Genomic DNA, 12552 nt, shown 5'->3' with positions numbered 1-12552 from the left:
AATTGTTTGGCATGTGAGTTAGAGCTCAATAAAGCTATTCCAAATAAAAGGTTTCATTGTATCATTAGGAAAGAAAATTACATTAAGAATTATTTTTAAAAAGTGTTGTTTTGTAACCCTTTACATTTTTTATTTTGTATTACCCCTTTATAATATAATACTAGAATAATATAGTATTACACGTATTTAAATATACATATTTTGGGGGTGTATGTGCAAGTCCTGACCTCCCTCCCCTCCACCTTTTCTTTTTTGCTGATAGCGATGCGCACTTATAAAAACCCTGGAGATCACTGCCTTAGAATTGCAAGGAGGAGCAGACATGTCTAGGTTCCCTTTACCAATCACTCTTTATTTCAAGTTAAGGAGGGCATAATGAAGTAAGACCGGACATTGTGTTTTTAAGTGTACTGTAGTTTTGACATTGGATGTACGTCAGGCCTCCTGGAAAATCAGGTGTTACACAGTCTGAGGTAGAGGGAGTTAGCCCCTCAGAATCCCAAATGTATCCTTCTCAGGAGAGTGAGAATCCAGTTGGGTGGCTTGTCACCATATGTAAGAGATATGGATTATCTCTTTGGGGCGTTGTTTCATGCCAAGCCTAGTTAGAAGACCTTGCTCATGTCCAGCCAATATGGATTGCTTTTGGTTTAGGCACTGTTCTCTATTTCAATCAGTCTGACCAGGGTGACTGGGAATTTCTTTTCAGACTTGTGGCAAGGCCCTCGAGCTTGATGGACTGTTTTTTCCTGTATGGTAAGGAGTTCATCGAGAACTTGGTGGAGGCAGTATGGCGGTATAGAAAAAGCATGGGCTTCACAGCCAGACAGCCTTGGGCTTAAGTCACTCACTGTGAGACCTTGGATATAGTTACTTTCTCTGAGTCTCTGTTTCTTTAGAAGTAAAGTGGGAGTAATCATAACTTCCTTGTAGGTGAAGATTAAAATAGATAAGATTTGTAGTGTTTGCTGACACATGGAAGGCACTCAACAAATGTTCCCTTCTTTTTGTAGAGGACGTGTAATGGATTAATTGAGAAAATTATGCACATTTGCATTTCTAGTTCTTTTATATTTCTTTAAAGGTTCAGGAATCCATTTTAAAAACTACTGTAATATACGTGTTTCCATCTCCTCCAACCCCTTGGTTTTTGAAGAATAGTTATAAAAGAGCGATGGAGCTATAAAAGCCCAAAATATACAACAAATTCATCAATGTTATGTAAATTATGGCAATATAATCTGGGCTTCTGAGACATAAATTGAAAGGCAATTGACCAAAAGTACACTGGATGGGGAGGGAGCAGAGAGAAATGCTATTGCTGCTTTGCTATTAACAGGCTCCAAGACGCTGGGCGATTTGTAACTTCTTTGGGGCACCTATATAATGAGTTGGGGAGGGTGCTGAGCTGCAAAAACTTTGTGGAAATTAGGTAAAGGAGTTTTGGAAAATAAAAAGTATCAAAATAATTATCTTGATACTGACTTCCCAGGAGAATCAGTCTCATGTTTGAAAACACATAGTCCCACTGCATACTTTTTATTTGCAAGAACATTCTAAAATGGTGGCGATGGTCATAAATCATTGACCACTGATCAGTGATTGACACTGCTCTACCTTGGTACATCGGGAGAAAGAGTGATCCTAGAGAAGTTGAACTCCCCCTGTGCCACAGTGTTCAAAATCAGAGTCTAACATTCTTTCTGATTTTTCCCGGTTATTAGTAAGACAGTTATAGGCTGTTTCCTCCTGTGGGTTCAGGAGGGGTTCTGGCTGTTGAAGGATGGCTGGTTGCACCAGGGAGTAACTGACTTTATGAGCTGGTAGAAAGCAGGCTATCACAGGATCCCGGTTACTGCAGATGGTGATTTTCAGGCATACCATTTTAATAATATACAAGACAGAATCACATTAAGACTATTCCTTCATAAATTAGGAATGGCATGATTTTGAATGAGAAAGTAGAATGTTTATATATAAAAGTATAATTGTAAAATTGTCTTATAGTGTCACAATTTCCTGTGTTCATTGTTCTTTAATTTCTTAATTTGCTACACCAGTTTTATTGGAAGTTCTGTGAAAAAAAGGTCTTGATTAAAATAAGTTTAAATTATTGATTTTTTAATGAATGAGTTTTTTCCTGTGATTAAATGAGGTGTATACTATTTTTTCTTAAATCCTAAATTATTTCTCAGAATGGTATTTGAAAGCTATAAATGTACAGTGACTTGTATGAATAGCTGAAATTTTTTTGAGTATAACAACAAAAGCCAAGCAAAGCTTCTAATTTTTATTTTAAAATTGAAGACTCATTAGTGAATGCTACAAGTTGACAGGCCATTCAACTGATTATCAAGCAAAAGGATGATTTGTTGTAATGAAGTTATATTCTTTCTACAGGTTTTATTGAAAACTACGGCTGGAGATATTGATATAGAGTTGTGGTCAAAAGAAGCTCCTAAAGCTTGCAGAAATTTCATTCAGCTTTGTTTAGAAGGTAATCATAATTCTTGAGTTTCATTCTGTATGGGAAACTTTGTTACTTTAAAAATAAACTGCAGTGTATTCATCTACAACATTGAAGACTGGTGTTAAATAGTGATGAACAATAGGAGTTGATATGAGTGATGTGGTGTTGAGCTATGTGTCAGGAAATGGAGAGAGGAGATAAAAAATTTCCCCAAAAAATACATCTATAGATCTTTAACAGAGAAATGTATCTCACCAAATGATAACTTCGATCCTTTGCATCTCCTTGGTTATTTTCCACTTCTTTCTTTTATCCTCTAACTATGGATGTTCCCTGAGATTGCCTCTGCTTCTCTATTGTCTTCACTCTTCAGTTGTTACTCCATCCAAATGACTATTAAATTTAGAACACTGCCATTTCTTCTCTTCTTAGCTCTCATTTACATATTGAATTGCCGAGTGGACTTTTCTCTTTGAATCTTCACTGTCAGCTACGACTAAAACCAGCGCACAACTGTATTTACCAGTGTCCTCCCCAGACCGCTTTGACTTTCACCTACATCATTGTAATTGCCTCTTACCTGGTCTCCCTGCCCTTCATCTATAATACCTTCACCCTCGTTTTTATTCATCTGCTTGTTGAATCTCCCGGCAGCGTGGCTTTCCAGCTTTCCAGCTTTCCTTTTATCATGCTAAGTAACTCCGTGGTCTGAGCTGATCGTCTGTATCTCCTGAGCAGTACCTTCTCATTTCCTTTCCGCTGTCACGTGTATCCTCGTGCTTCCTTCATATCCTCAACCTCCTCATATCCTCAGTTTCCTTTTTGGAATACCTTTTCTTCTCTTTTTTTGCTGCTTAGTCTACTCACTTTTTAACGTCTGTTCAAAATTCCACTTTCTCCACCAAGCCTTCCATTCAGCATTCACTGATGTTATCAATCCCTCTAATATGTTTTAGATTTGAGTCATAAGGTGACTATTTTTCTTTTTAACAAACTTCACAGAAGTATACATTTACACGACTGTCTTCCCCTTCAGAATATTTCCTTGTAGAACTAAACATTTCATACATTTTGGTAATTTGTTGGTGTTTACAAGACATTGCATATGGATTCGAATATCTTCAGTTGTGGCAAATCATTGTCCTTTAAGTTATATCTGATGTTTAGAGACAGATAAGGTTACTCAAGTTATCAGAAAACAGCATTTTGAGTCAAAAGCAAGGTGTGAAAGAGAATTCAAAAATATCCAATCGTAGAGTACAGCGAGAGTTCTCTCAATAGATAATTAGACTAAGGTAATTATCAGGGAAGGTTGCAGGAATAAATATACCCAGACCCTGCCCCCCCAAAAAAAAACCCTGCCCCTAAAGAAAAAGATGTCTGCAAAGGCCATTATTAATAATTGCTATAGCAGGCAGGAAGGAAATTGAGTCAGACAGGTAGTTGAGTCAGAGAAGCCTTAAATAACTGTCAAGAGTCAAGAAGCACAGTAGACACAGAAAAGTCAGACTTGCTTCTGGAAAGGCGTTTTGAAGAATCAAAAGCTCAAATTTTGCAGTCGAAGAGTGAAAGCACAAAAACATTAGGAAGAATGAATGGTAAATTACAGTCCATGACCAGGTGAATGGAAGAAACAGAGGACATCTGGATCTAATATGACAGTGAAGAAGAAACACATTGCCTAAGTTAGGCAGTGATGAGACTTATTACAGCAGTAAGGAATTATTCCCTGTTTTCTAAAAATACAATAAGAGAATAAGAATAGAAAAATAATAAGAAAAGTAAGCAGAGTAATTTAAATCAATATATCCTAAATGAATAAAGTCAAGGTTTTAAAAAATATAATTCGGAGAGCCCCATTTTAATTCTGTAGCTCTATGATTTATTTATATTTAGGATTTCTTTACTGAACAGTAATAATATTCCTAGATCTTGTGACATGCATAGCAGTATTTGTTTAAAAACACGGTTTCCATAATTAAAAGGTAAGTGAATAAAAATGAGGAAGTGGGAGCATGGCCTCAGATATGGCTCTCAGCTAAAATAATATTCAGTTGAAGGGAAGTCCTGAATCTTTTTATTTTTTAGTTTTATTGAGGGACAGTTGGCAAAATTGTATATATTTAGGTTATACAACATGATTTTTTAAAGGTGTTCAATGTGAAGATTTAATATACATGTACTGTGAAATGATTACCACAGTCAGGTTTAGTAACATATCCATCACTTCACATCGTTACTGTTTTACTTTTTGTGTGTGTGATGAGAACGCTTGAATCTACTCTCTCAGCAAATTTCAGGTTTTCAATATGGTATTAATAACTGTATTCATCACGCTGTACATTGGGCCCCCAGAAGTCACTCATCATGCAACTGAAACTGTGTGCCTTTTAACCAGCATTTCCCCAGCTCCCCCACCCCCCAACCCCTGGCAACCACCATTCTGCTCTCTGGTTCTGTAGTTCAGCTGTTTTATTATATACATGTAAGTGAGATCATACAGTACATGTTTATAGTACATGTTTCTGTGTCCAGGGGAAGTTTTTCAGTTTTTATGAAAACGAAAGATCTACAATGACATAGACTTAATCTTGGATCATAGGTCTTTGCAGGATAGGTGAACATTTAAAAATGAGTAAAAATTTTAAATCGAACCTTAAAAAGTATGTGAAAAAGATATAAAAGAAGGAAAGGGAAGCTTGTTAGCTTTGATAATTTTATTAGTTCCTCTGAAGTATGAGGAAGAAGTAAAATTTTAGGTCTGCAAAACAAAGTGGAGGGCAGATAAGAAAACTAATTTTTTTTTTTTTTGCCTTAAGTGATTATTAATTTCTTTACTTCTATTTTAACTGAGCCTTATTTCTCCAGGATCCATGCTTTATCAGTTATCTTTTATCCTCTTCCTCCTTTACCAGTAATTTAATAATTCTTTAGAAGTGACACATATAAGTATATATTAAGATGTTAAAAGAAATATCTTTACAAAACTAAAATATCTGTTTAAAAAAAAGAGGCTAAAATAAATGGGGCAGAGAAACCACAAAAGGAGTTTTTAAATAAATTTATTCATGATAATATTTACAAATTAAACACGAAACACAGGATTCTAGAAGAAGCACATATAGATGCTTTAAAAATGCAAATATAAATTCCTATGTGTACTTGGGCAGAAATAGAATTAGAATATATTATGATACCCATTCATTGTACAGCCACAAATAAAAACTATAATGACTAGTGCCAGGACCAGAATAGCCAGTTTGGAACTTCATTTTATATTTGATATATATATAAATTTCTTTTTTCAATAGTGAAAATTCTGGAGGATATTATAAACATGCATAATGAAATAATAAACCTCTTTCTTTAAAATACTTATGGGAATGGTGCATGCAATTTAAAAAGAAAGTCAACATTATTATAAGTGGCAAAATCTGTTATAGCACATAGTAATCTATAAAACTACTGTAAATACATAATTCAACAGTGATTTAATAATAAATTTCAAGGAAATGAAAAACTATAAATGCATAGTTCAACAGTGATTATTAATAAATCACAAGGAAGTAAAAATAGTGGGTATAGATGTTTGAAATTCTAGCCATGATAATATATAAAATTATGGTGTAGAGAACTTATAGAAAATCTCTACTCAATATACATGCATAGTATACAGACATACATGATACATAGTATTATAATAATTTTATTCACCCAACAAGACTGTAAGTAGCGGGGGAAGGCTTAAAGTAAAAAAACTAAGAGCGCTGAAAGAATAAGAAATAGGAGAAAAGAAGCCCTAACCTTTGGGGCTCAGTGCATTGGGTGTTGTCCTGTACAGCAAGAGGTCACTAGTTCGATTCATAGTCAGGGCACATGCCTGGGTTGCAGGTTCAGTCTGGGTCAATTGGGCGCATGTAAGAGGCAACTGATCTGATGTTTCTCTCTCACATCGGTGTTTCTCTCCCTCTCTTTCTCCCTCCTTTCCTCTCTCTCTAAAATAAATAAATAAAATATTTTTAAAAAAGAAATAGGAGAAAAGTATAGTTAACTTTAAAAATTGAAAGGACAAGAAATAAAGACCTCTTTCATGTCCCCCTTCCTTTACATCTAATAGAGCTCTGAGTCTCATCAATCCTACTTCCCAGAGAGTCTTGAGTCTGTTCACTTCAAGAATGTTTGGACTCTTAGAACAAAAGTAGTGTCCCTCCATCCCTCCCTCCGTGTGTGTGTGTGTGTGTGTGTGTGTGTGTGTGTCTCTCCTTTTCCCTTTCCCTCCCCTCTCTTCCTCCCTCCCTCCCTTTCATCCTCTCTCCTTTCTCATCTTTTGGCATCCCATCTATTCTCTATTCTGGAAGTTTGAGTGATCTTTTGATAAAGCAGATCTGATCATGTACTCAAAAACTGGTGATTGACTGCATATTATGGGCCTAAGGGATTATTTTTGTTTTCTGATATAGACTAGAGTATATTTTACATTCATATTTGAATAGGAATTTGTAGAATTTAAGTAAAAATATTAAAGTTTGATATTACATTTGTGTTAAACTTGAAAATTTATAGGTTGCCTCTCCATTATCTTATCTAATCTTCAGAACAACTCTGTGAGTTACTTTATATGTTTAGTTTTATAATGAGAAACTTACAGGTACAGCGTGGTGGCTATAGTTAATACTGTATTGCATATTTGCAGTTGCTGAGAGAGTAGCTCTTAAAAGTTCTCATCACAAGAAAAAATAACTCTGCTGACAGATGTTAGCTAGACATCGTCACTCATGATTATTTCACCATATTGAATACGTATCCAATCATTATGTTGTAACCTGAAACTAATATAATGTTATATGTTACTTATATCTCAATAAAAAAATGAATTTAATGTTACACAGTAAAACTCAGACCTCCTCTACACACAGTGTTAATCCAAGTAAATGGTTACTTAGTGATATAGGAGAGATACTTTTATACCTCTTGGTTTTTACAGTGTCTATTTGTAACTGAGGAGCACTTGTCTGCACTGGGGAGCTCTTGTGATAATAGCCCAACAGTTCTTCACTGGGAGAAGGGATTGAAAAAAATCTGTTGGTCTTCCTTTCTACTTCTTCCAGTCCATCCTATGTACTGGATAAAGTCCTTAGATTACAGAATAATTTTTTTTAAATGAATTTTGTATCCAGCTCTATTTTACAAACATAAATAATTATGAGGGTGCCTGCAAGTACTGCATTATAGTACTTTATGAATTATGATAAACTGTAGTCATGTTTTGACCCTTACAGTGTCACAAAGAACCTGTATAATAGGTACTTTATGAATTATCTCAGCAATTGTATCAGTACAATTTTTCCAGTGACTGTACCACTTTACAACCCACTAGCAATGGAGGAGGATTCCAGTTTCTCCACCTCCTCCCTGTCTTTTTTTTTTTTTTGATTGATAGCCATCTTAGTGGGTATGAAATAGTATTTCATTGCAGTTTTGATACACATTTCCCTCATTAAAGATGCTGAAAAATCTTTTCTTATGTGTATATGTCCTTGTTGCTACTTATTAATATTAGTTCTCCAATTCAGTGAAACCCTAATGCTTGCCCTTCCACCCACAGCAGAGTCTGTGCTCATGCTTTACCTTGTGGACCTGCCCTGATCCTGCTGTCCCCTGCTTCTCTGTCCTCTGTGGAGCCTCCCTAATGATTCTAGGTTCCAGACAGTAACTGTTAGGAGATCATATATGATCCGCTTGTATGTCTGTGGCTTCCAAATAATTTATTTATATAAAATATAAATAATTTCAATCATTTAGCAAACTTATTGAGAGTTTAATTTGACTCAGTTATATATTGTGTTGATTCTTTATTTATTGAAAATTTCCCCAGCGGGGGAGGGTAGCACATTGATGATGCTAGAACTATCATCATTGAGTTATTTTGATATATTTTGGGTTTCTGTATTGTTTGTGTAAGTTAATTTTCTATGGGGAAAACAGGAAAAATTAGGAAATAAGGCATTAATCTCCACTAGGGTTCTCAATCTTTGCACTGTTGACATTTTGGACCAGTAATTCTTTGTTGTGGTGACTCTTCTGTACTTGGTAGGATGTTCACTTGTATTCCTGGCCTCTACCCACTAGATGCCAGTAGCATCTCTCATGTGTGACAACCATATGCTTCTGGATATTGACAAATCTCTCTTAGGGACCAAAATTGTTCCTCTCTGCCCCCAGTTAAGAACCACTGATCTATACCAAAACTCTAATTTTTATTTTGAAAATTGTAATCCAGAATTTGAGAAAATCCTTGAAATAAGTAAAAACAAACAAACAAACAAAATGAACAACAACAAAAACAACCACCACCATGGCTTCTGTAGAAAATGTAATACATTGAGAAGATATTTTATAATAAGAAGGGAAGAAAAGGTTTTGGTTTTGGAACCTATTTAACATTTGGGGGGAAATCTTATGACCCTAGTTGTATTTACTCTGGTATAGATACACTTTGTTTTAAACCTTGATAATTTTTTTTCCAGCATATTATGACAAGACCATTTTTCATAGAGTAGTACCTGGTTTTATAGTCCAAGGGGGAGATCCTACTGGCACAGGAACTGGGGGAGAGTCTATCTATGGAGCCCCATTCAAGGTGAGACCTAATTCATTATTATTATATATTTGCAAGTCAGCTTGGGTTATTTGATTGAAAATGACTGTGCCCTACAAGAAGGAAATACATTTCACATTAGTGCCCCAAATCAGGTGTCTATCACATATTTAAAGTTACACAGGTATAAGAATAGCACTTACCCTATCAAGCATTCTAAGTTATCTTATCATAAACTTTTATGCTAGATTGAATTCAGGTAGAGATAAAGGTCAGTAAATAATTAAGGACTATATAACATATTTCCTGATATCTGCCTGTATCTGATCTCTGCAACTCTGTAAATGTAAAACATTTTTAGAATGTTGCATATGCCATTCCATTTTAAAACATTTTATTTAATATTATATGAACTTTGTATTAACCTGCTGGGACCTCTATAACAGACTACCACTGACTAGGTGGCTTAAACAATAGGAATTTACTTCCTACTATTCTGGAAGCTAGAAAGTCCAAGATCAAGATGCTGGCATGCAGCTCCCAGTGAAGGTTCTCTTCCTGGCTTGCAGATGGCTGTCTTATTGCCATGTTTTCACATAGTCAAGGGGGAGAGCTCGGGTGTCTCTTCCCCTTCTCCTAAGGGCACCGGCCCTGTTGGATTAGGGCTTTGCTCTTATGACCTCATTTAACCCATATCAACTTCTTACAGGCCTTGTCTCAAATATAGTCACATTGGGGGTAGAGCTTCAAAATATGAATTTGGGGGAAGTACAGTTTAGTCCATAATAGAGTTGAGTCTAAATTTTACACCATAGATAGAACTCTGTTGCACAAAATGCACGCCAGAATAGGAAATCACAAGGGAAAAAGAAGAAGCAACATAAAATTGTTTGAAAAAAAAAGTGTGAATATTAATAAGTCAGTGATTTGTACATGGCCAACAAAATCTTAAAAAGAAAAGAGTTAATGTCATTCTTAAGAATAACAATGGGTTCAAGTAAAAGCCAAAAGTAGGATTATTTATCAATCTGATGGTACCAACATCATGTTTTTTGAATGAGTAAACCTTAACAGCTCTTAAAATATGGGAGTTTCTTTTGAAGATTTTGTGTTTATACTAATGGGACAGAATTTCCTTTAATTTTTGACTGGGTCACTATGTGATTCTTGAGAAAAATAGTTGAACTGTTTGCTTTGATTTCCTGATGATAATGTCTTTAGAAAATGTGGAATGGCTATAAAAGTGTCTCAGATGTTTGTATTTTACCAAATTGAGATGCCCTATGATTTTAGAGCCTCAATCTAGTAGGAATCATTCCTTTATTCTATTACTTGGTATAAGAGAATAGATCTTTTTGATAATTTATTTCTAAATTGAGATGTTTGCTAATCATGTTCAGGAAATAACTTATTTTAGTAAGTTTTCCAATTAGGTCATTCTTAATACAGTATACATAGTTATGGTCCTTTGAGTTCAAATCTCTTGAAAATTATTAATTAAGGGAAACATAACTTCCTTTCTGAAAAGTATTGATTATATAACATTGCTGTATTATAAATGAGTCTAGTGTCAGGCCTGGATAGAAATTCCATTAACTAAGAAACTAATATATGTGTTGTGTGGTCTGACCGTAGCAAGAGAACCACCTTAGACAGGCTTGCTACCGGCCTTTGAAAAAATGGCACATGTGACCATTGCCAGTTCAGAGAAGATTCAACTTAGTACTCTAAAAAGCACAGTAAAGCACGTAACATGATCCTGGTAGATTTGTTGAGTTAGAAAAAGAAGAAGAAAGCAGTTGTTTCCTGACGTTCAGAATGGGATGGGAGGGCGGGCAGTAGCTGGAGACTGTGCAATGATTCAAAGGTAGTTTTCTTGGGGAAAAAATACAGGTTCTATAAGCTTAGATGACTTTGATGGATGACAAAAATTGGGGAATAACTCCTAGAAATCTATTCCCCTTTAACCCTTTCTCTGTGTAAGTAGGCAGCTTTCCATGAAATAGGCTAAATTTGTAACTGAGTATATTTAGAACATACAGGCTACTGAAGTCAAGTTTAATAGCATTGAAGGAATAGTAAATATTAGATTTGATTATATTTGAAAAACAGTTAAATAAAACTTCAGCATTTTTTATTAGAAGCTATATGGGGCCCATGCTGGTTAGCTGAATATGAAGGGCCTTTTAACTGAGGTCATTCACTAAATCTTTTCTCTTTTATGCTTCAGGATGAATTCCACTCACGGTTGCGTTTTAATCGGAGAGGACTGGTTGCCATGGCAAATGCTGGTCCCCATGATAATGGCAGCCAGTTTTTCTTTACACTGGGTCGAGCAGATGAACTTAACAATAAGCACACCATCTTTGGAAAGGTTTGTGTTCATCGTATTAGGCTTCTATGATATATATAATCAACTTATCTAAGAGCTGCCTTCATAAATTATTGCCTAGAATATTTATTTATCTTCAAATATGATGGAATATATCTCTGTTATAATGAGCTGTGAGGGACCACCTGAATATTTTTGTGTATTTCAAGTAAGGCATTGGTTATGACTTTAAATTTTTCTTTTTTCTAAAATCACACTAACTGTATTAGCTACTATGTCACTCAGCTCATACTGAGTAATAAAGTTTGGTAGTATGAAATTTTTAGGTAATAAAATTTGGTAGTATGAAGTTTATTTTGTTAATGATAAATTCCCTTAAGTTTAAAGTGAAAGTTATGTTAACATTAAAACTGTTTGCCTAAAAAATATTACTTTCAATAATACCTGTTTAATCCTGCACACAATCAGCATTATATCAGAGAATGTCATTTTCATAGAATTTTTAACAGTTTTCTGTAAAAAGAGTTTCTGAAGGCTCTTTTCTTACTCTCTTCCCTTCTCGTAAATACTGCATCCCCGTGTGTCTTGTCTGAGGCATGTTGGACGTCGTTAGTGAACCAGCTCCCTCTGCTGGTTCTATATGAATGGCTTTCATGTCCTGGGCAAAGCTGGATTTTGTGATGATGAAAGGGAAAAAACAGCACAACTGTAAAATGGTATTATTTTAAAACGTGAGAAATGTTGAATGAAAGGAGTCATGCTAAAAAACATGCAGTAAAATATTATTGCCTAATACTTAGCAACATGAGTTAAGAAATATGCATTGGCATAGCTGAGCCACTCTGACACAGGATGTCTGACATTCATAGATTTTATTTCCTGTTACTTAAAATAATCAAAGTTACAGTAAAATGAGTTTTAGGTTGGCATGCTGCACCATTGTTTACCGTTGGTGTAATATAACTTATGCATCAGAGATAAAGTGTAGCATAATGGCTAGCATTCCGAACGGCTGTCACTGTCAGCTCTAGATCTTCTTTGACCCTCAGTTTTCTTATCTGGAGAAGGAAGATAATGATCATACCTACTTTTAGGGTGTTTGTGAGGATTAAATGAGGTAATGTCTGCAAAGTACTCACCCACTGTTCTACC

General features: G+C 35.1%; 1 protein-coding gene across 1 annotated transcript in view; it reads left to right on the top strand.

The window, feature by feature from the left end:
• CWC27 (CWC27 spliceosome associated cyclophilin) overlaps positions 1-12552 on the top strand; it is a 175874-nt gene that overhangs the window by 4362 nt on the left and 158960 nt on the right. Inside the window, exons 2-4 of the mRNA XM_024578420.3 lie at positions 2401-2497; positions 8998-9110; positions 11299-11442. Of these exons, the coding sequence (XP_024434188.1) occupies positions 2401-2497; positions 8998-9110; positions 11299-11442 (354 nt within the window). The remainder of the gene's footprint in view (positions 1-2400; positions 2498-8997; positions 9111-11298; positions 11443-12552) is intronic.

The sequence above is a fragment of the Desmodus rotundus genome, chromosome 1 (assembly GCF_022682495.2).
Source record: "Desmodus rotundus isolate HL8 chromosome 1, HLdesRot8A.1, whole genome shotgun sequence".
In the NCBI taxonomy this organism is placed as follows: domain Eukaryota; kingdom Metazoa; phylum Chordata; class Mammalia; order Chiroptera; family Phyllostomidae; genus Desmodus; species Desmodus rotundus.
The sequence above is the reverse complement of the archived record's forward strand: the minus strand, read 5'-3'. Positions and strand labels throughout refer to the sequence as shown.